General features: G+C 39.2%; 1 protein-coding gene across 7 annotated transcripts in view; it reads right to left on the bottom strand.

The window, feature by feature from the left end:
- The window catches only part of cnksr2a (connector enhancer of kinase suppressor of Ras 2a), a 473904-nt gene that overhangs the window by 246600 nt on the left and 203128 nt on the right, over positions 1–24176 (bottom strand). For 6 of the 7 annotated variants that reach the window (XM_048541090.2, XM_048541087.2, XM_048541089.2 and 3 more), the window contains exon 8: positions 2075–2143. The exons of the other annotated variant lie outside the window; for it this stretch is intronic. In XM_048541090.2, the coding sequence (XP_048397047.2) occupies positions 2075–2143 (69 nt within the window). The remainder of the gene's footprint in view (positions 1–2074; positions 2144–24176) is intronic. 7 annotated transcript variants of the gene reach the window in all.

Genomic DNA, 24176 nt, shown 5'->3' on the forward strand with positions numbered 1-24176 from the left:
AGACAGGGTAGACCGGAATAGACTTTTTCCCTTGGTACTTTGACCAATGACAGGGAGCCATAAATTTGAGATAAAGGATAGGAGATTTAAATGGGAGCTGAGGAAATATTTTAGAGGGGGATATGCATCTGGAACTCACTGTCCAAAAACATGGTAGAGGCAGAAACCCTCATAGCACCAAAGAAGTATTTAAAGGGATTTACAAATACATTAATGACAAAAGAGTATCTAGGGACAGATTAGGACACTTCAAGATCAGCATGGAAGCGAGGGAGGTCTGCGCCTCTTGCTGGGATATTTGTATCATCAATAACTACAGGTGAGGTGGCGGAAGACTGGAGGTTGGCTGACATGGTGCCACTATTTAAGAAAAGCCAGGGAATGATAGACCGCTGAGCCTGACAACAGTATTCCACAAATTGTTGGAGGGAATCCTGAAGGACAGGGTTTACATGTATTTGGAAAGGCAAGAACCGATTACGGATAGTCAACAATGTTTATGCTTGGGAAATTGTCTCTCATAAACTTGATTGAGTTTTCTGAAGAAGTCATGGAGGATTGATGTAGGCAGAGCGGTGCATGTGATCTATATGGGTTTTGGTAAGATGTTTGAAAGGTTCCTCATGGTACTCTGGTTAGCAAGGTTAGATCACACAGAACACAAGAAGAACTAGCCACTTGGATACAGAACTGGCTTGAAAGTAAAAAGCAGAGGGTGCTGATAGAGGGTTGCTTTTCAGACTGGAAGTCTGTGACCAGCGGTGTGCCACAAGGATCGATGCTGGGTCTACAACTTTTCATCATTTATATAAATGATTTGGATGTGAACATAGGACGTATGGTTAGTAAGTTTGCAGATGACAGCAAAATTGGAGATGCAGTGGACAGTGAAGCAGGTTTCATCAGAGTACAACAGGACCTTGATCAGATGGGCCAAAAGGCCAAGGAGCGGCAGATGGGAGTTTAATTTAGATAAATGCGAGGTGCTGCATTTTAGAAAGGCAAATCAGGGCAGGACTTATACGCTTAATGTTAAGCTCCTGGGAAGTGCTGTTGAACAAAGTGACCTTGGACAGCAGGTTCTTAGATGCTTAAAAGTGAAATCGCAGGTAGATAGCGTAGTGAAGAAGGCGTCTCGTATGCCTGCCTTTATAGGTCAGTGCATTGAGTGCAGGAGTTGAGAAGTTATGTTGCAGCTGTACTGGACATTGGCTGGGCCACTTTTGGAATACTGCACCCAATTCTGGTCTCCCTGCTACAGGAAGGATTTGTGAAACTTGAAAGGGTTCAGAAAAGATTTACAAGGATGCTGTCAGGAGTTGGAGAGTTTGAGCTATAGAGAGAGGCTGAATAGGCTGGGGCTATTTTCCCTGGGATGTTGGAAGCTGAGGGGTGACCTTCTACAGCTTTATAAAATCATGAGTGGCATGGACAGGGTGAGTGGCCAATATATATTCTCCAGGGTAGGGGAGTCCAAAACTAGAGGGCATTGGTTTGAGGTGACAGGAGAAAGATTTAAAATGGACCGAAGGGGGGACTTTTTACGCAAAGGCTAGGTGTGTGTATCAAACGAGCTACCAGAGGGCATGGTGGAGGCTTGGTTCAATGACAACATTTAAAAGGCATGTGGCTGGGTCTATGAATAGGAAGAGTTTAGAGGGATTTGGGCCAAATTCTGGTAAAAGGTACTTGAATAATTTAGAATATTTGGTCAGCATGGATGAGTTGGACCTAAGAGTCTGTTTCTGTGCTGTACAACTCTGACTCTATGACTCTAAATGTGCACTTGGAAAACCAAGGCATACAAGGATATGAGTCATGTGCTGGAAAATGGGATTAGAATGCTTGCTCTTGACTGGCACAGATGTGATGGGCTGAAGAGCCTTTGTTGGACATCTCTTTGATTCAATGACAGTACCTGGGATCTGCCATCAACTGACAAATATCATTAACTTTCAAAGAGTGCAAATGTGATGAAAGTCAATTATGAGAATCTGGGTGTCATTCTTTACTGCCTTAACAAATCCTACCTCCAAAAAAAAACAATCCTACCAAGCTTTTCTATGACACGTACCACAGTTTGATGATTGACCTGAATCACTTCATCCCCAGCGTGGATTTTCTTGCACCGATCTGCAGGAGACTTTATAAAAGGAGGGGGAAAAAAAAGGGAGAGCCAATTGAAAAAAATAAAAGCATCATCAAATAAAATGTACAAGATTGACTTCATTAAACATTTCAACATCTCGTCTTAATTTCAAAACAATGCCGGAATGATGTTCCCTGCGGCTAAACTAACATATAGTGAAGATAATATCACAAAATTTTATTCAACTCATGTTTCATTTGTGCTGTTGATTACATTTTTGTTCAGTTAGTCACTGCTCAATTCCTAAATGCAGCTTTATGTTCCAAATAGAGGACAATCATCTATTACAGCACCACAAACTAATTTTCTAAGGTGTTTGGTTTCAATTATTACTTGATCTATTCAATTTCAGCTTAGGCATTGGTCAACACTTCAGAAGGACACTTACAAACAAAGCATTGAATAGGATTCCTAACATAACAAACTATCACAGACCTTTTCTCCATTGGGCAAATGGAAATACTTGTAAGGATACACACAGACATTCAAGCATTGTACATTACTCTTTATGCAGTGCTTTTTATTATCATATGTACTTCCACATAAATGCCAGCAAGACATTTTTCAACTTGTAATATCACAGAAAATATGAGCAGCCATAGGCCACACTACGCTTTGAGTCTGCTCCAACAAAAAAAAGACCATGGCTGATCTAACTCAATACCTAACTCCCACGTTCTCCCCAGACCCTTTGATCCCTTTAGCCCTAAGAACTATATCTAACACCTTCTTGAATTCAATGTTTTGGCCTCAACTGTTTCCTACAGCAAAGAATTCCACAGGTTCACTATTCTCTGGTGGAATTTGAATTCAATAGAAATTTGGAATTGAGTCTAATGATAACCATAAAACCATTGCTAGTAGTCATTAAAAAAATGATAATGCTCTCTTTCTTGTGTGGTAGATTTCCAAGTCTATTAATGGCATGTGCCAAGACATTTTTGATCTATAACTTCTTCCTATCACTTTAGTTTGTACATGCTTGCCAATAGCTCTGTGTCAATGAAGGATTTTTTTCGCAACTATTTTAACTTATTACTTCTGCTTTACACCAAAGTTCCAGTGTTTCCCAAGCATTTCTGCAGTGTGACACAATTTTCATGCTTCAGCCTTTGTATTTATGACCCAGGAAAAAACCATGATGTGGCGGGGGGGAGGGGGGGGGGGGCGGTGGGGTGGAGAGAGATGGGGGAGCGGTGTACAGGAGTTGGTGGGAGGGCAAAGGGAATTGAGGGTAACTCCCCCCCCCCCTCCTTTCACCAAGCATGCCATTTGGGCAGCTGATGAAAAGGCTGGCAGAATGAACACTTCTCTTTACCCATAAGCTTTGCATAGTAGGAATCAGGTCTCATTGAGCAGTTGATTAGACCAACACTCCTCTGTGACAAAAAGGCAATGTAAGCATTTTAAAGGAGCCAGGCAGCTGCCAGGGATCAGTCTGGTCTCCGTGGCAGCCATTGTTACTTCGGAATTCATGAACTTCAAAAATCTCGTCTGGTGGTTGTGACCTGCAGTTTGGGAAGTGTCGATGCACCCTTCATTTATTCATGTCTTCACTCTGGTTCAAATTGCACATTGTCTTCATTCTTGCCAAGTCTCCCATGCCATTGACATATTGCAAGTTTTCACAGTCACTGTCTTGAACACCAGTCTGCCTGTGAGTCAGAGGCTGTCATCCTTGGCCAGAAGTATGTTTAAGACTTCAATATAACAGAAATCATCATCTTTTTCATCACCTTGTTATGTAAGCTGAGTTTTTCTCACAAATTACTGAGTCAATCTCACCATATTCTTTACTTTCTTCAGATTAATTCACACACACAGACATTTGTAATGACCAAATAATGGCCAGTTGGCTGGTTAAACATCAATTTATCATCACTGAATCAGAGAGCACATACAATCTTTTGAACTTTTTGTCCACATCAATGCCTCCTACTTAATCCCTTTCCCCGTCTTTTCACAATAACATTTTCAATGTTTCCTTTTCAATTTGCTACCTACTTCTTTATAGAATACATAATAAATCCTGCTGGTTGTCATTACGTTTTTCAAAACTTGTTCTCACAGTGTCGGCAATATTGATGATGCAGCATCTGTTGCCTTTCCCTAAGCCACCCTGTAAAAGCGAGATGTGCTGTCTTAAGTTGCTGTAGTCTTTGAAAAGATCAACACTCCCCTGATAAATATCAGACAGCAAATTCCAGGACAATGTCAATACAATAGGGCCGTGCATGTCGAAGTCAGGAAGTAGTGTGATTTAAAGGATGCCATTCCATTAACATTGCTAATTTTGTCTTTGGTGGAAGAGATAGCAGGGTCAAAAGAACCTTACAGAGTTCATCCTGTAAATAGTTCGCACTAAAATGATCGAGTGCTGGTATTGGACGGTGGAAATTGAGTCTGGAGGTACTGGTTATCAGCTGAACTACTCTTGTTTCGCATTTTTAAAAAAATTGTTATAACTACGTCCATCTTGGTGAGCATTAATCACATGACTCACCTCATTCTTGTATACAGTAGAGATATTTTGAGAGATGAGAAAGTAAACCACTTGTTATGGTGTACAAGTTTCCAGTGTGCACTGCGCTTGTAGGTATGATATTGAGATAGGTGGTCCAGTTCAGCTCAGCTACTTCAAGAAAAAGATTGCAGTAACTCAACCATGATGCTGTTATCGAATGTCCTTGTATGCAGGGGTCTGTCACAATGTAGTTGCAAACCTGCTAGCACAGTGTGCACTGTAGTGTGAGCATTCTAGCTACGTCTATTTTCCATTCAAAAACCACCTTTTTTATACAACTATTGCAATTTTCAGCAAAACCTTGTTTCAATTAGTAAATGATTTTGGAAATTACCACAATATAGTGGTCAGTGAATTCAATACATCAATTCATTTATTCTTAACTCTGGTCTTCTGCTAGCTCTCCCTCACCAGACTTCCTACTCCGAACACACTTCTGCTGTTTTTTAGGCTCATACCTTTACCGCTCACTTTGTTTTTCAGTACCGTGACACTCACAATTTGAAATTAACACATAGCTCTATTCTATACCGCTCATACCTTTTTCTTAAAGTTTTCACTGGTTTTTCCTCGCTGGTACCAACCATGTCAGCTCATGTCCTGGGAAGTCTATGACAATGGCTTCAAACTGAAAATTTTTTTGGGCTCCATTCCTTCTGTGTCCTTCTACATTTTAAGTCCTACCTAACTTTGACACATCCTTTGCTTCTCCTTTGGACATGATGCTCATTTAGTTACTGCTTGGGAAAGAGATCTATGCTACAGTAGAAAAGCCATGTCAAAGAAAGAAGTACAGACTTTCAGAAGAAATCTGATTATTACAAACAGAAGACAGAAAAACCAAACAGATGCATTAAACTGAAGCCGAAAGGGAAAAGTATGAGTACAACATAGACATGAACATGGCCTTGTCAGTGATGCTCACGCCCAATTAATTTTCTTTTAAAAATTGATTAAAAAAAATAGTAGAGAAAGACTAGGCAAATTGAAAGATGAAACATGTCAAGTAAAGAGAAATAAATTAGTGAGTGACACAGAAAACATACAGATCGCAGTTACATAACTGTAAAATGCTACATGGACATGCACAAACAAGACACAAATGCCTCATACTCAAGTCTGGTTGAATCACTGTAACCAACTACAGGGAAAATGAGGAACATACATTAATGCTGGGCTACTTGCAAAAGATCTGTATGAAAAACACAAGATCCACTGTTTGTGTGCTAATCTGGCATAGCAAATCACCCACGTGTCAGAGATTTCATTTGACTTTTAACCTCAAATTGATCTCAGATTCACTAAAATGAACAGAATGAAAATTGAGTAGGCTCCACAAACTGGCAGGCAATCAGCTCAATCCGATAACAACACATGCAGTGATGATAAAATATTACCCAATAGTTCTCGAAAACTTTCACAAGTTAATACCCGAAAAAAAGTTCAAGAGTCTTCTTTTATTTTTAATGTAACTGTGAATAGAAATAGGGAATTTGTTTCAATACAAACAAACAGAAAACTCTGAAAAACTGATGAAGGGCATACATCCTAAACATCAGAATCTGCATTTTCCCTTCACAAATTCTGACTGAAAATTAATGTTGTTTAAGATTCCAACAAGTGCAATGTTACCGAGTTACCTTACTGAATTTTATTCAATTATCTGCTTTGTGGAATAGGTTAAATTGTACTATAGCTACATTTTGGAGTAGATCTATAGCTCGGGTTGCGGGTGTTGAGGTTGGTTGGCTCGCTGAGCTGGTTTGTTGTTCCACAGATGTTTTGTTACCATGCTGGGTAACATCCTCAGTGCTGCCTCTGACGAAGCGTTGGTGTGTTTTCCCGCCTGGTTTTTAAACTCTGGGGTCCGTTGCGATGGATTGCCTCACTTCTGGGTTTCCTCCGTAGTGGAATGTATACGGGGTCGAGTTCAATGTGTTTATTAATAGCATGCTTGTCCTCTCCACATGGACAAGGAGAACCACTGGGACAACACCAAGATCCTGGGATAGGCTAGGCAGAAACAAGCACGAGAATTCCTGGAAGCATGGCACTCCACGAAGCATGCTATTCATAAACACATTGAACTCGACCCCATGTAGAGTCCACTACGGAGGAAACCCAGAAGTGAGGCAATCCATCGTAACGGACTCCAAAGTTTAAAAGCCAGGTGGGAAAACACACTGATGCTTCATCAGAGGCTACACTGAGGATGTTACGAAGCATGGTAACGAAACGTTTGTGGAACAACAAAGCAGCTTGGCGAACCAACCAACCTCAACTATAGCTACAATATTGTTTTGAACTGACAGATACTAAGCATTAATATGTTGCTAAAGTATCTTCATAAATTATTAATATGCATACGATTTAACAATTCTCTTAGTTATATTAAGTCCTTGAGTTTTACATTTTGCAGGGAAGCAATTAAGCTTTTTGGAAACTGAACTGCGAACTTCAGCATGTCAGATTTCTTTGCAAATTTGATTTTTGTTTTGTGTTTTTACCTGGTCAATATTTTACCATTATTTCTGCTTGCATCATAGACTTGTAGAATGGTTACAGTGCAGAAGGACAACTCAACTTGCCCAACTTAGCCACACGTTCCCCACAATCCTGCAAATGTTCTCTTTTCAGGAGCTTATCAAATTCCCTTTTGAAAACCCGAAATCAATCTGCCAGCACTGCCCTCTGAGGCAGCGTGTTTCATATCTGAATGATTTGCTTCATGACAAAAATGTTTTTCCTAATATTCCTGTTGGTACTTTTGTTGGTTATTTTAATTCAGTGTCCTCTGATCCACGACCCTTTAGCCAATAGGATGTTTCTTTTCACTTATTTTTGTCTTGTCCTCCTTCAGATTTTGAACTCTTCCATCAAATCTCCTTTATGCCTTCTTTCAGAATGACAATCCCTGATTCTCCAAACTATTCTGTTCATTATGTTACTCTTTTGGAACCATTCTTTTCTCCCTGCACCATTTTTAATGCCTTCGTATCCATCCTAAATATCGTGACTAGAAGTTGGAATACTGTTTTTGGGGATAAACTAGAGTTTTCTAATGATACATCATAATTTATTTGATTTTGTCTCGGTTTATTAAGTCCAGAAATCCTCATGTCTTCTTTACCATAGTTGCACCTGATTCAGTGGTGTCTAACAAAATCCTTGAACACATTGATTGAATAATGTCTGCTGTCACAAACTGCAATTACATTGTTCTATGTTTCTTTTCTTCTTTTAATACGTTGTTTCAGTGATTTAAAATTCTTTGTATTCTCCTACTCTAAGACATTCTTCCAGAATGACTTAAAATCGTGCAATATCTTATTTCCCTCCATTTCATTTTCTTTCCACTTGAACTTCAGACTTGTCAACTAATACTGGTTATCAGTTTTCCATAACTGCTCTCCGATGTGCCTCATACCTTTTATCCCTAATCACAGAATCACGACAGTGTGGAAGCAGGCCATTTGGCCCATCTGAGTCCATGCTGACCATCCCACCCAGGCCCATCCCCTGCCCTATCTCCTCATTTCCCACACTAGACATGAAGGGTGATTTAGCATGGCTAATCCATCTAACCCACACATCTTTCGACTGTGGGAGGAAAACTGGAGCAAATCCACACAGTGTGCAAACTCAACACAGACGGTTGCCTGAGGTTAGAATTGAACCTGGGTCCCTGGTGCTGTGAGGCAGCAGCGCTAGCCACTGAGCCACCAGGACACATCTGATATGGGGGGGGGGGGTGATCTCCCACCCAAATGACTTCAATTATTTTCATTTAAAAATCTATAATGCTTGACCCAAGACTGAAATATATGAGTTCTTAGGAGGACAGTTTGAAACAATGGACGTTGATTGCATAACAGTCAAAAGGCCAGCTGAGAAGATATTGGATAGTGGCAGCAGCAACATCAAAATCTTCTTCAAGCTATGCTTGAAGTCAAAGGGCACAAAGAACCGCAGAGAGCTATTAATGAATTCTTCAGGGCAGAGTCAAGTGGACTCTAATGACCAAGGCAAATGGATACAGTGCAGCAGTTTTCCCTTTAAGAGTTACTAATGATAAATCATACAATTGTAAGACCTAAAAGTGGATGCACGCTGTCAAAAAAGCTCCACTGATCACAAACCACTCAGTTACATCAAGTTTAAAGAAAGCACAATGGAAGTGGTCAGTAAAGAATGTGTTTTACTAGTCGACTCTTCAGGCAACAAAGACGTGGCCAAGGCAGGAAAGCGGTGGAGGTATGTCTGAGAGAAAGCTGTTTATTGTACTTAGGTGGATTGCAGAGAACAGGAATTTCAAGTAAGATGCGGGGAGCAAGTTAAAAGCCAAAAAGGAGGGAGAAGTGCCAGAGAAATAAAGGGGCAGATCAGGGTGAGATATGGTGGTAACAGTCACATAGCCACTCCTACAAATCTTGGGCACCTAGTGGATGGTGTTAGGCTTTACAATTAACTAAAATTCTACAGAAAAGGTCTTTAATTCACTGAAGTGCAGCAAACCAGCAACTACCACAAATGTATCCAAACATCCATCATAGATTTAAGGAGTCACATTAACTCTAGATTATGTTTAAAATTATTCATTGTTTATCCAACTCATGTTCAAAATTTCTCCAATAAATTATTCTATAACCAAATAATTTCTTCTCCTTTCTTCAGTGTTACCTTTCCCCGTACTCTCATTTGGTGTCTATGCTACTGATCATTCCCAGCAGCCTGCTATCACTATCAACTCTATCGCGCATGTCAACTGTAGATTCTCTCTTTGCCCTAATCCTAAATTTTTGTTTCATGTGAAGCTGACCTCAGCCAGTTTATCAGATATCCGAATGAATAGGTTCATGTGCTTTCTTGGCAGTCTGGAGTTTGAGTGTTCTTCAGCTCGATGATCTGTGCCTAGATGCTGGAACTTCAACTACTGTGGATAAATTGTTCATGGCATAGCAAGATACATCATGGAGTTGTGATTTTCACTCTGATGTGATACAACTACAATACTCCAATCTCAGGCAAATAAGGTAGAATGATGTGGGGGTAAAGTTCTAGTTGTTTTGAATTCATTTACAAGATGTAAGCATTAGGTCAGCACATGTTGCTATCCCTCGTTGCCCTTGAGAAGGTGACAGTAAGCTGCTTCGACTGCTCAGTCCATTTGGTAAAAGGACACCCCAGTGCAGGTCAGAAGGGAGTTTCAGGACTTTGACTGAGCAATAATGAAGGAACAGCTATATATTTCTAAGTCAATATGTTGAGAGGCTTGGAAGAGATCTTGCATGTAGTAGTGTTTCCATATAATTGCTACCCTCATCCTTGCAGGTGGTAGAGGTCTGGAAGATCATGTTGAAGGAGCCTCAGACAGTTGCTGTAGCAATTCTTATAAACACTATGCACTGATGCCAGTCTGCCGGAGGGAGTAAATATTGAAGGTTAACTATAAACAAATAAGGATAAGTGTTTTGGAGGAGAACACAAGATTCTTGCGATCTTGTTCTTGTTAAAAACTAGACCATTCATATTCTGAACATTGTATCTATGAAACGTATCATCGTTCAGGTTCAATTAAATATGCAATGGTCTATCTCTCAATACCATAATGTATTGCTCCAGTAATTTTGTTATACAATATGATGGGTAACCTATGCTTGATAACATCAGAACTCACACACATTCCACTGCAAAACTTGCACACTCAATCTAAGCTGACAATCAAATGTATGACTGATGGCCATATTTTCCAGGTAAACTGGTGAAATGAGACCATATCTACCTGCCTCTACTGGTCTGTGCATTGAGTATAGGAGTTGGGAAGTCATGTTGCAGTTGTACAGAGCATTGGTTAGGTGACTTTTGGAGGACTGAGTGCAATTCTGGCCTCCTTATATCAAAGGGATGTTGTAAAACTTGAAAGGGTTCAGAAAAGGGACAAGGATGTTGCCAGGTTTGGAGATTTTGAGCTACAGGAAGAAGCTGAATAGACTGGGCTATTTTCTCTGGAGTGATGGAGGCTGAAGCTGACCTTATAGAAACTTATAAAATCATGAGGGGCATGGGTAAGGTGAATAGCCAAGATCTTTTTCTTGGGGTGGGGAAGCCCAAAACTAGGTGGCACAGGTTTAAAGTGACAGGGAAAAGATTTAAAAGGGACCTAAGGGGCAACATTTTCATGCAGAGGGTGGTATGTGTTCGGAATGAGCTGCCAGAGGAAGTGGTGGAGACTGGTTCAATTACAACATTTAAAAGGCATTTGGGGTGGGTATATGAATAGGAAAGATTTGGAGAGATATGGGCCAAATGCTGACAAATGGAAATACATTAATTCAGAATATCTGGTCAGCATGGACAAGTTGGACCTAAGGGTTTGTTTCCATGCTGTACATCTCTATGACTCTCTAAATCAATTCCTTGCTGCTTCTGAAACAATGTATGTTAATTTCTTTCCACGTTTGTCTATGTAACGGGAATTACATTTAAAAGTAATCCATTGGCTATGGAAATGTTTAAAATTTAGGGTATATTATTGGGCATAAATTTATTTGATTACTTGAGTATGGTCTGCTATTCATAATAATGATTGCTAAGATTCTACCTTAACACTTGCTTCCTGCACCATCCCCATTTTCTTCAATCCCTTTAGTGTGTAAAAATCTAGGATCATTAAATGAAGGTCTGACTTTCAATTCTTTGTGTGATTTTTCCTGCTCATGTAATCACGATTAACTATGTTCTAGTTCCCTTCAGCAACTTTATTTAAGTGGGAATCTGGGAGACATGCTCAGAGTATTGTTTCTTGGTCGACGTAAGAAGTCAATACTGTTACAATTTTTGTCCAGAATAGCCTTTCCATGCAATTCCTTCCTCAACTGGCCTACATGGTTTCAGGTTTCCTCCCTTCTCCAGTGAACTCACAAACGTCTTTGCTTAATTTCAGATTCTTTCCCATGGCTTTCTTTTTGTGCTTGCACAAGCCTGGTATCATATTCTTACTGATGCCTATGCCTTATACACACATACAATGGTTTAATGATTCATCTTAGGTACATCAGAGATTCTAAAATGAAGGATAAAGAAAATACACTGAAAAGACAAAGAAAGAAGCTTGCTTCATTGCGTCGTTGGCAAAATCTAAAGCAGCACCTAATTTGGAAAGCACTTCAGTTCCAGAAGGTTGTAATATTATTCATTCTTATGTGCTTAATTTGTAGCATTCTCTTTGCAGAATCTGACCATACAGGGATTCAAATACACATCTGTCCAGTTCAATTGTATACAATCACTGGGGACTGAGACAATATAGTCTGGAGAATCCACTAATTGTGTCATGAAATTATTTGCACTGCAAATCTGTTTTTAGTTTATTTTTCAAGGAGAGTGATATATTTTAACTAGGTTCAGGTACTGGCACTTCATTAACAAAGACCTTGCACACAAAAACCCCACTGTAAGAACGGACAAAACATTAAGCTTCTTGTTTTCTCTCAGGCGTAAGATCCATCGTCAATACCCACTTCAACAATGGAGCCTTTCACATTCATAATTGTCAATGCTGCCAGTTGAAATTTGCTTCCATAACAAGACTGATGTTCCTGTGTTTGCTGTTCACCATGGCGATACAGTGCTCTTTCCATGTTGCTACCAAAGTGTACTATCAATTTAATTGATGCAGTTCTGAGGTTTGGATTATTGTGTAGGCTGTCATTGTTCTTGCAGCCTACAGTTGTAACACTAATTATGATATCCAACTTCAGATGTATGATTTTAAAAAAAATCTGAAGTATGTGTTCCCAAGGCAGGAGATAGGACACTGCCATAGAATCATACAGTACGGAAACAGAGCCTTCAGTCCAACTAGTCCATGCCGAACATAATCCCGAATTAAATAAGTTCTACCCATCTACTTTGGGACTATTTCCCTCCCTTTCCTAGTCATGTACTTATCTAAGTGTGTTTTAAATGTTATAAGGCAAATAATTTTCATGTTATGACGCTCCTAAAAATCATTTTTTGAAAACCATTTCCACGTTTCTCTGTAGTTACACTTGAAAACACAGTGCACAAGTCACACATTAATACAGTGATTGATTTATTACCTAGTTCTTGCAAGCTTTTAACATGTATAGATAATTATACGAATGTATGCAGAGTAGGGCAGATTCTGTCAACTCAGAGTGCAATAAGCATTAGTAATGATTTGTGTATCTATTTCAAAGGTCTTGATATCATATTCCAGAAGGGAAACTGCCAATAATGTGAGCCACTTCAGTTTGTTTTCTGAACAAGTTTCTTGAATGCAGCTGCTAAGGAGATGGTCAGTGATTAACAAGCAGACTTATGAATGCTGACAATTTCTTACCTTGATTTTGTGCATATGCAATGGTGTTCCACCAAGCTGTGGGCCACAAATGCAGCCTTAAAACGCACTGACTGTAAGTGCGGATTTAGACATTTAGCCCCTTAATTCCTGTACCTCCCATTCAATCAAATCATTGCTCCTGGAGTGGCTAAGAGCCAGAGCAGAGCAGGCTGGAGGCATGGAGCAGAGCGGGGACTATTGTTGGACTGGGGTCTGGCACAAGCAGTCAGCGGTTTGTTTGTGAGGCTGGTCAGACCACGTGCAGAAGCCCCTATGCTCTTTGACTGCAAATGTAATGTTTATCTGTAATTTATTTGACTGTATTGTTTCTCCTGTTAACTATGTCTTATTTCTAACTTATACTTTGAATCACTGTATGGTAATGCACGTTCTTTTTTCAAAAATTCCACTTTTTGTATATAAGACTTGTACTGAGGTATTTTGTATATTGGTGCCATGAGAAACGACATTGTAAACTTTTCACCATACTTCTGTTCTTCTGTACTTGAGTGCACATGAGAATAAAAGATATTTTATTCTTTATTCTATGCTATTCTACCTGCCTTTGATCCATACCTCTGGACAGACTTTCCTGACAAAAATCCACCAAGCTTAATCTGTTAACCATGATTTGGTTTTGTTGCTGCTAAACCACAAAATGCATTTTTTCTTAATTGATAGCATCTAAGTAATCGCCTTGAAAATACTTTAGATGCTGTTGACAATATGCGTGCAGCTGTGACAAACGTCTTACCTACATAACATTCCCTGTTTTACAGGAAAACACTTGTAACAAATGCTTAGTGCCTTCTCCTGAGGTTCTAATGCCTTGCTGATTTTAACCATTGTATGACCATACCAGGTAATGCAATATTAAGCGAGCACTATATGGAGTCACCTCTTTCTGGCTATAGCTGATTCTACCTTGCAGATCGTCTCATATCTGATTACACTATGGTAAACAGAAATAATGTCATAAAATTTAATAAACATTTGATATGTGACATACAATCAAAAGTTCTAACTGATCTTTGCAAAGTCTTTTGTTCCCGAGAATTTGCTCTCACCAACAGAAAATACACAAATACTCAGCAGGTCTGGCAGCATCTGTGCAAAGAAACAAAGCTAACAGCCTGAGTTGATTATGACTCTGACTCTTCTGTGGAGTATTTCTAACACAAAGTAAAATTTTATCATCTAGGATAACATGGTGTGAAGCTGGATGAACACAGTGGGCCAAGCAGCGTCAGGGGAGCAGGAAAGCTTGACATTTCAGTTCGGGACGCTTCTTTTAGGCTTTAGTCATCTTTTTATTCAGTCTCGACAGAATTTCTGACAGTGTAACAGGGCAGTTGTTAGCAAGAGTGGTTTCGATGTTCTTGGGTTGCAAAGTATTTTGGTTCATGTAATTATGTATTTTTAATTAGACACAGTGCATTTAGGGTTTGTTTGACAGCTTTAAAGGGATAAGTAAAATGTTTAAACCTAACCACATGAACTTAGGACAACACTTTTTTTGGAACAAGAATCATAGAACCCCTACAGAAAGAGGACATTCAGGCCATCAGGTTTGCACCGGCCCACTGGTGCATCCCACACAGACCTAGCCCCCTATCCTATCCCCATAACCATTCATTCACCATGGCTAATCCACTTAGCCTGCATATCCCTGGTCATTACAGGGCAATTTAGCATGGTCAATTCTCCCAACCTGCACATCTTTGGACTGTATGAGGAAACCAAAGCACTGGGGAGGAAATCCATACAGACATGGGGAGAATGTGCAAATTCCACAGTCATCCAAGGCTGGAATCAAACTTGGGTGCCTGGCACTGTTGGGCAGCAGTGCTTACCACTGAGCCACCATGTCTGCTGCCAATAATGTATTTGGAAAGGGTTTCAATGGCAATCCAAAGTGGTCAATTAACTGTATGTCCAACAAAACATAAATGTTTTAAAAAGGATATTCTGATCTGCTTTAAAAAATCATCCTTCACTGATTTAGTATTCATGGGAATGGTCATATGTGAGCTGAGTGGTCATATGTGAATTGGCTTTATTGATAAGAGATGTAATATTGCTTGTCCAACTTCTTCATATCTAAAAGGAAGTTACACTTGTTCACACAATGAAATTTTAGTTCCTGGGACCTTTGGAATAATATGTAGGTATTTGTTTGGCCTACCTGGATCCTGGTACAGGGATGCCGTGGCTGTCAATTGCTCTCATCTTAAGCAAAAGGATAGAGCCTCTTCCAAATATTGATTTGAACCTTTTCTAAATAATGTATAGGACATTTTCTGTAATTGGAAAAAGAGCTGAAAACTTTTGCGGCGTAATTTTAGCTAGGCTCCTGTGACATAATTCCTCTCAGACATGGTTGAGCTGAACACCACTTCAGAAACAGAAGAAGGAAAGTATTACATATACTGACCAATTTGAAACAACCCTGGGCCTTGAAGGATAAGAAACTGGTTTATTGGGTATTCTTGATTTGTAAATAGTGACTACTTCATCTCGTCAGGTCAAGTACAACTAAGGGCCCCATGTTATAAATTAAGAATTTTCAACTCTGAATTCAATAACAGGGTTTTACACCACAAAACAAAAAGGTGAACTTACATTGTGCTTTAATTTTTCTATTTATCAAGTTGCAATACATTTGAAACATTCTCACAGCATATTGGCTTCCTACTACTTCTAAACATCTAAAATACCTTCTTTGTAACACAGAGGAACAAGAGAAATCCCTAATTTCAGTCAATTTCATCTGCTACATAGCAAAAAGACATGGCTGTCAAATTTTCACTCCTAGTGAATAATACTGACTTCCAAGTTCAAAAAGTGCAAGTGGTTTCAACAGATTAACTCGATACTGCCAATACGCAGTCCCAATTCTGGCACTGTGCAGTATTTTAGGTGGGACGAGTTAAGAACAGAGCTCATGAAGTCATTGGGAAAAATAAAATCATTGCCAGCCAAACCCTACTCTTACATTGAAGTCAAAAGAATCAGGGAAAACTGGAGCTATATTTCACGCATCTTAACAATAGGTTGCAATACAGTCTGGCACCAAATCAATGTGTTTTCATTTCATGGAAGATAGCATTGCTTTGTACAGAATGTACTGTACTTTAAATAAGTAATTGGACTGCAAACTGCCAAAACATCATCCAGAAATCTATGACATCTGAAATGACAACTCCTGTTGAAAAGTTGCCCAATCATATCTATATTAGAGTCTTTTCATTCCACTTGAATATATCCCCTGAAAATGTAAACTATTTCAAAGACAATAAGCATCTCAAGCTGTTTCATGAATTAACATTCTGGATATTTCCTTCTAATCACGTAACAGACTATAAATGAATATTATTAGAAAACCTAATAAAATGTCAAGATAAGTTGAAGCCTTTGATGTTGATGAAACATGCCGACAGGTCACTTAAAATGGTAATTTTCTGTATAAAGTTTCATTTCAAATCTTCTCAAAACTCACTAGTTTCATTTATTGCTAAACAATGCATAAAATGGCAACATATTCAGAGTTTTTAACTTGCTGTCTTGACAGTTTCAGGTAATCAATTTAAAACAATAGTTGCTTTATCTTTTAAAAACCTTGACCCTATGACAAGGTAAAATAGAAGGCCGGAAACAGTGAAGTGACTGATTATATAGATTTTCAGCACTGCAACATTAAAAGAAATGCATTATAGTTCTAATTAAAGTAAATCTGGAAGCAGAATTAATCAACATCAAATAAAATAAATCTAATTAATAAAAATCAGGCATCTTTATTCCAGCTTGCAGTAGCCATGTTGCTTTTTGAGCCATTGACTTCATTCAAAACTAAAACTTGCAACCTACTAAACAGATCCTTTCTTTCAAATAGAAATAATTCTAAAAGAAAGAATTATCAGATAAAATACATCTGCATTATCTGAAAGGTTACTTTAAACAAGTTTATTCTGCTTGGGTTAGTGGTGATCTTTGTGATTGAGGCCATTCCAAACTCTGTTCCTCATGTTTCAATTTACTCCAATATCTATTTACCTTCAGCACTGTCTTTGCTGACACTAACATCGGCTGTTGGCTAAGAAAAGGCTCAATATTCAAATTCACATCCTGGTTTTTAAATCCTTCCATAGGATGTTGGAAAGGGTCTTAGTGTTTTTGTTGATACTTCATTGAAGGCTAACATATTGGCGCTGTAAGCTAAAGGAATGTTAGGCTTCATTGCAAGAGGATTTAAGTACAGGAGTATTGGTATCTTGCTTCAATTGCATAGGAGTTTGGTTAGACTGCACCTAAAATACTGTGTGCAGTTTGGGTCTCCTCTTCCCTGGAAAGATATTCTTGCCAGAAAGAGTATGCAACCATGGTTGCCGAAACTTGTTCCTGGGATGGTGGAACAGTCCTTTGAAGACAGACCAGGCAAACCAGAACTGTGTTCTCTACAGTTTCAAAGAGATGGAGGTGATCTCAATGAAATTTACAAAATACTTTGAAGGATAGACAGGGTAGATACAGGTAAGATATTTCCTCTGGTTGGGGAGTCCGGATAGGAGTCACAGTTTAAAAATAAGGGAGAATGCCACCTAGGAGATTAGGAGAATTTTTTTTACTCAGAGGGTTGTAAACATTGGGAACTCTCTCCCTCAGGGGAGAGGCTCAGAATTTGAATATGTTCAAAGTGATGATTGGTAAATTTCCAATTACCAGTGTTACAGGAAGTGGGGTAGGTGTTAGTAAAAGGTATATAAATGTTTGATCAGTTATGATCATACTGAATGGCAGAACAGGCTTGACAGGCTGAATGGCCTACTTCTGTTCTTATGCGTGTCTATCTCTGTAATCTCCTCTAGTCCTTCAGACTGACAGAATATCTGCACTCATGTTCTGGCCTCCGAAGAATCTCTAGTTTTATTTGTTCTAGTATTGGTGGCCAGCTTTTCAATCCCCTCCTGAATATTCTCCATCTCCCATTCCGTCTTTAAGATGCCCCTTAAACCTAACATTTTGATGAAGTGTTTGATTACCTGTCCAATTATCACTTTATGACATTAAATGTTGTTCTGTTGTACTCCCATGATGCACCTTAGGATGTTAACTCTTTAAAGGTACCAAACAAGTTTTTGTTGAAATGCTGCTCCAATCCCAGAACTGTCAAAGTGCCTAACTGATGGTATTTTCAGCATCCGAGTGCACTTTAGCTGATCACTACTATTGACAGGAAAAGGCGTCCTATTTGCATGCTTAGCAAAATATTACTCAGCTGCTTCAATAGGCATTGAGATTGTCTAACATGATTTTCTTTCCTGAAATGCCAACTGCTGAAAAAACAATCAATTAATAGCTGCTTGTACACTGGGATTCACATGGTTTTCTTTCTTCCATCTTTAATAGTAATGTAATGAAGATTATTCACAGCCACATCTGTAATTCTTTCTAATAAACAACCTTTGTTAAGCAGCTGTGGTGAATCTTAAATTGTTATAACGTTAATATTTGGAAGAAGTATAAAGATACATGTGATATTTCAACTTTACGTATTTCAGCTGTGACTTCATTACTACACAGCTTCTACTCCCAATCTCCTCCCTGACCCCTCTATTAAGATCTAATTGTCTTGGATCTCAGATTTTGGGATTCCTGAACAGAAATATTCTACATATTGTTAATAGTGGTCTACGCTGCGAATTTTCCATTCAAAAATAACACATGACCAGCGACTATGGGACCACTCATCACAACTGTGTCCTTATCAGGTAATAACTGCTTGGTCGTACTTTTACATTTTTTTCCCACAACTAAGACAGCTTGCAGCTCACAAATGCAAATTATAGCCTGGTAGCACGGCGTAGCATATGTTCCAATCTTTGAACCTCTTTCCACATGCCATTTTCTTTCCAAAGAGAATAGTCATCTTTTAATTCCTGAATTATTTTTTAAAAGAAAACACAAATTAAAAAGCAATCAAAAAATCATTATAGCATATTTAAATTGTCTTTTAATATTTTCTCTATCATTTTTACTTGGCTCCTTGAGCCTCACTCAAGAAGCAGAACTTCAATCACACAATTCTTTCGTTAAAATTAACCTGTTCAGACATATTATGCCAAACTCTGGGTGGGGAGGGACTTGAACTAAGAATGCCTGGCTCAAATGTGAGAATGCATGACTGTACCACTAAAGCCTTAACCTTACAGTTCTGCAGTAGATAAGAACATTTTCCATTCTGTCTGTACATTCTCAGCATGTGCAACTGTAATAATATTCCAGAATGCAATCTGTACATCAGCAAATGCAGAAAAACAGAAGGATATCTTGCCATTTCTTATGAGAAGATAAACCTTCCACTTTCAGAAAAAAAAACTCAAAGATGCTGAAAATGTAATTCTTGCTGATTTAAATTTAGGTAACTGATTAATTCATAGTAAGTACACTTCACTATTCCAAATTCCTCTCAGGAAAACATATTCAGCTATTGTGAGCATTGTAAGTTTTTGTTGTGTAAGAAAATGAATAATAAAATACTCCTGATTATTCATTGCTGCTTATAAAAGAAAACAGGTAGTAAAAATATTTTCTTTTAGAAAATCATTTCTATCATTCGTATATATTTAGTATTAAAATAATCCAATTCAAAGAGTCAAGGGCCAACAGTTTACTGTATCAAACTTGGGTACTCCGGCATTTTGTGAGGAACAATTTGAAATGAATACCTATCTTAATAAAAGGCTGCATAGTGCTGTGTGACTCATACATACACAAGCCATTTATAGTCCACTGTTGGCATGAGCCAGTAAAACAAGAAATTTGGCACCATCTGCTCGTGATGCTTTTTTTCATTAGCTTTATAAAGCAGAATATTTAATTTCATGAAGACAATAACTTAAAAATAGTAAGCAACTGACAATTACAAAGAGTTGCATAACAGGAATACTACACGTGGGCAAAGGAAGTGCAGGGAATCGGGAGGAAAAGGTAGTTATTCCTGGTTATGGGCATTGTTAGACAGGCTAGATATGCTAGACACAGTGCCTGTTCTCTAATTACTCGGAAAAAGGTGGTGATGAGCTGCCGTCTTGACCCCCTGCAACCTCTGCTGTGTAAGGATATCCAGAATGTAGTTAGATCCCAGGATGTGGACCCTGCAACAGTGAAGGAAAAGCAATCCGACACCAAGACAGGATGGTGTGTGAATTGGATGAGGGACTCGCCGGTGATAGTGTTCCAATTTATCTGTTGCTCATTTATCTGTTGCTCATGTACTTCTATGTGGTAAAGGTCACAAGTTTGGAAGATGCCGTTGAAAGAGCCTCATTGAGGTATTGCAGAGCATCTCACAAATGGTACACGGTGCTGCCACTGCACATCAGATGGGATGCCAATCAAAAGGACTATTTTGTTCTGGACTGTGTTAAGTTTCTTGAATGTTGTTGGTATCGCACACATTCCAGACAAGGGGAAAGTATACCAACAACATTCAAGAAACTTAACACAGTCCAGAACAAAATAGTCCTTTTGATTGGCATCCCATCTGATGTGCAGTGGCAGCACCGTGTACCATTGATTTGTGCCTTATAGATGCCAGATAATTCCGGGGGAGGCAGGAGATTAGCTTGTAGTAAGTGATCTACTGTTATAGCCACACAATTTATATGGGATGTCCAGTTCAGTTTCTGGTCAACTGGTATTGCCAATATGTTATTAGTAACGGATTCAATGATGGTAATGTCTTTGAACATTGAGGTCCAATGGTTCGATTTACTTTTATTGGAGCTGGCATTTTTGTCACTTAGGTGGCGCAAAATTTGCTTGCCACTTATCAGCCCAAGCATAGGTTTTGTCCAGGTCTTACTGCATATTGCCACGGACAGCTTGAGTATCTGAGGAGTTGCAAATGTTGCTGAACATTGGACGAACATCCCCACTTCTGATTTTATGATGAAAGGAAGGTCATTGATGAAGTAGCTGAAGATGCTTCGGTCTAAGACTGAGGGCCCTGAGGAACTAGATTCTTATAGCACAGTGGCAGTGTCCTGCCTCTGAGTTGGGAAACCTAAGTTCAAGTCCCATCTGTTCCACAGATGCGTATTAACATCTCTGCACAGACTGATTAGAAAATATCTACTCCTGAGGAACTCCTGCAATGATTGCCTTGGGATTAGACAATTGACCTCCAACAAGGAAGCCATTTTGTTTTGTACTAGGCATGACGTAAACCAATTGAGCAATTTCCACCAATTCACATTGACTCCAGTTTTGCTCAGGCTTTTGGAAGCCATACTCAGTTAAATGCAGCCTTGACATTAATGGTAGTCACTCTCACCTCACCTCTTGAACTCAGCTTTTTGTTCATCCATGAATCAAAGCTGTAATGAGGTCAGAGCTGAGTGGCCCTGCCAGAACCCAAAGAGAGCATCACCAAATAAATTGTTGATAAACAAGTGTGACTTAATAACACTATTGCCATCCCTTCCATCATAATCCTGATGATTGAAGGCAGACAAATAGGGTGGCAACTGGTCAGGTTGGATCTGTTTCAATTTTTGTGGAAAGGACATTCCCTGACAATTTTCCACTTTATTAGACAGATGCCAGTGTTGCAGATGTACAGGCACAACTTGGATAGGGGCATATGATTCAAGAAGGGCAAATGGAGTTCTCTTGAGGCCTTGTCCTCCAAATGGCTTGGTTCCCAATAAAAATTCCAATGCTCAGGAGCCTTCAATATTCCAAAATCTTCTCAGGTTTCCTCCCTACTTCTTCTAAAAGTAACACATGGGGCTCACTGTCCTCATTATCAAACTCCCACTATTCCAGCGTCATACTGTTAGTTTCCGGGTTCCTTTTCCAGGCAATTCTATCCTCCAGTATTCCTGGAACCCTGACAGCCCATTCTGAATACTTCTAGATCTCAAGACCCTAACTCAAACGTACATGGAGGCACTAAGTCTATACTTCTAATATCACAGATCTCAGGAACACCCAAAACACAGATAGTACTACATTCCTTAAGAAACCTGCGAATATAAAATTTCAGACTCTCTTGTTAGCAAAGCCATTGAATACTTAAAAGTCGTCAAAATAAATAACAAAGTTAGAATAAAAGCAACAATAGGTACAAATGTGCTGATACTTATATTACTATATTTAAGGTATATTGTAAGTTTGGGGCTGAAGTATTTTTCACATAATTACTACCAGCACCTACTCAATTTAAGGTATCATGCTTTTTGCTTCACTATTTGAATCAAAAATAAAAATAATTGACATTTTTCTATTTTGTAATGTAACTGTAAATTACTTCAGTCACTGTCTTCCTCTTGTATGAAAAGTCAGTCAAAAATCATGCCTTCATGCAATGAAGATATATAATTATTCAATAGGAACAAGTGAGAAGACACTTATTTGAATTGAAGATTAGGTACCTCCTGACAATGGCTGATAACTGATTCTTGCATGTTGACTGAAATGTAATTTAAAAAAAAGTGCTTGGTTTCTCCACTGCTCATGTTTGTTGCTGCACACGTTGGCAATATTTTGAATGCCAAGGTACATAAAGCTTGACTTCAGCTCAAGGGTGGGAAGATCTTTTGGAAATACTATGTTGTTCACTAATCAACAAACGTTGAGTGTGAGCACCAGGTTTTCTTGACTGGAGATTTTGGTTAGAAAGACAAAATGAAGGAGAGTTAATCTGTACCTATGGGTGGCAGCAGGAACACCCACATTTACATTCGGAAAGTAATGCCATGAGAGAGAGAGGATAGTAGAGATGAAAGGCAAGATTACAACCTCAAAATCATGGCTACAGTGCAGGAAGAAGTTTAACAATCTCGCATGGTTGGTCAGGGTCAGTGCATGCGGCTCAGAACCCATACCTTACCAACTGCACTAGTGGTCTCATGGGTTGCACAGTGGCTCAATGGTTAGTACTGCTGTGTCGTCTCACAGCACCAGAGTCCCAGGTTTGATTCCAGCCTCAGTTGACTGTCTGTGTGGAGTGTGCACATTCTCCCCCTGTCTGCGTGGGTTTCCTTCGGGTGCTCCGTTTTCCTCTCACAGTCCAAAGATGTGCAGGTTAGGTGGATTGGCCATGCTAAATTGCCCAGAGTGTTCAGGGATTTGCAGATTAAGTGGGTTATGGGGGATGGGTCTGGGTGGGATGCTATGAGGGTCAGTGTGGGCTTGTTGGGCTGAATGGCCTGTTTACACACTGTAGGGATTCTATGAATTGTCCAGTTCGTAACAATCTCATGATTCACTCACCAACAATCTCTATTTATCAGGACCCATACCTAACATTTATATACTTCACCTCACCCAGACATACTTAGCACTGTTGCAAGTCTAAAGTCCACTTTGCACGCAATTCTGAGTTCAACAATTTTGGATCATAAGTACTCCCCATTTTCAGTTAACAGGCTTTTATAATGCTTCCTCTATTTACAATTAAATTTCCTCAATCCACTTTTTGCTTCATTTTTGTTTCAACACTGTGTCTTCCTGTCATCCACCATTAGCTTTTTTCAACTTCTTTCTTTGTAAGATTTCACCTCTCACAGACATTTGTATTTTTGTCTTTGTCACCTTTCTCTGCTGCTGTAATTGCTTCACAAAATGCAGAAGCCCCTAACTTGGAAGATCATCAACCTGAAATGTTACATAGTGTCGAAGGAACGCTGGTGATTTGCTGCAGTGTGTCTCATACACATGATGCCACTGTGCATTGGTGATGAAGGGATGAATACTAAAGGTGCTGGGTAGGATGCCAATCAAGCAGGCTGATGTATCCCTGGATGGTATTAAGCGCCTTGAGTGCTGTTGGAGTTTCACCTATCCAGGCAGGTGGACTGTATTCCATCACATTCATGAATAGTGACTTTGGTGAACAGGTATTTGGAAGACAACATGCGACTTACTCACTGGCAAATTTCTAGCCTCTGACCTGCTGACGTAGCCACAGTATTATATAGCTGGTCCAATTCAGTTTCTGGTCCACGATACCTCCCAGGTGTTGATGATGGTGAATTCAGCAATTCACCATTCAATGTCTTGAGATGATGGTTAGGTTCTGTCTTGTTACAGATGTTCATTGCTTGGCACTTGTGCGGCATGTACGTTACTTT

Source organism: Stegostoma tigrinum, chromosome 12 (assembly GCF_030684315.1).
Source record: "Stegostoma tigrinum isolate sSteTig4 chromosome 12, sSteTig4.hap1, whole genome shotgun sequence".
NCBI lineage: Eukaryota > Metazoa > Chordata > Chondrichthyes > Orectolobiformes > Stegostomatidae > Stegostoma > Stegostoma tigrinum.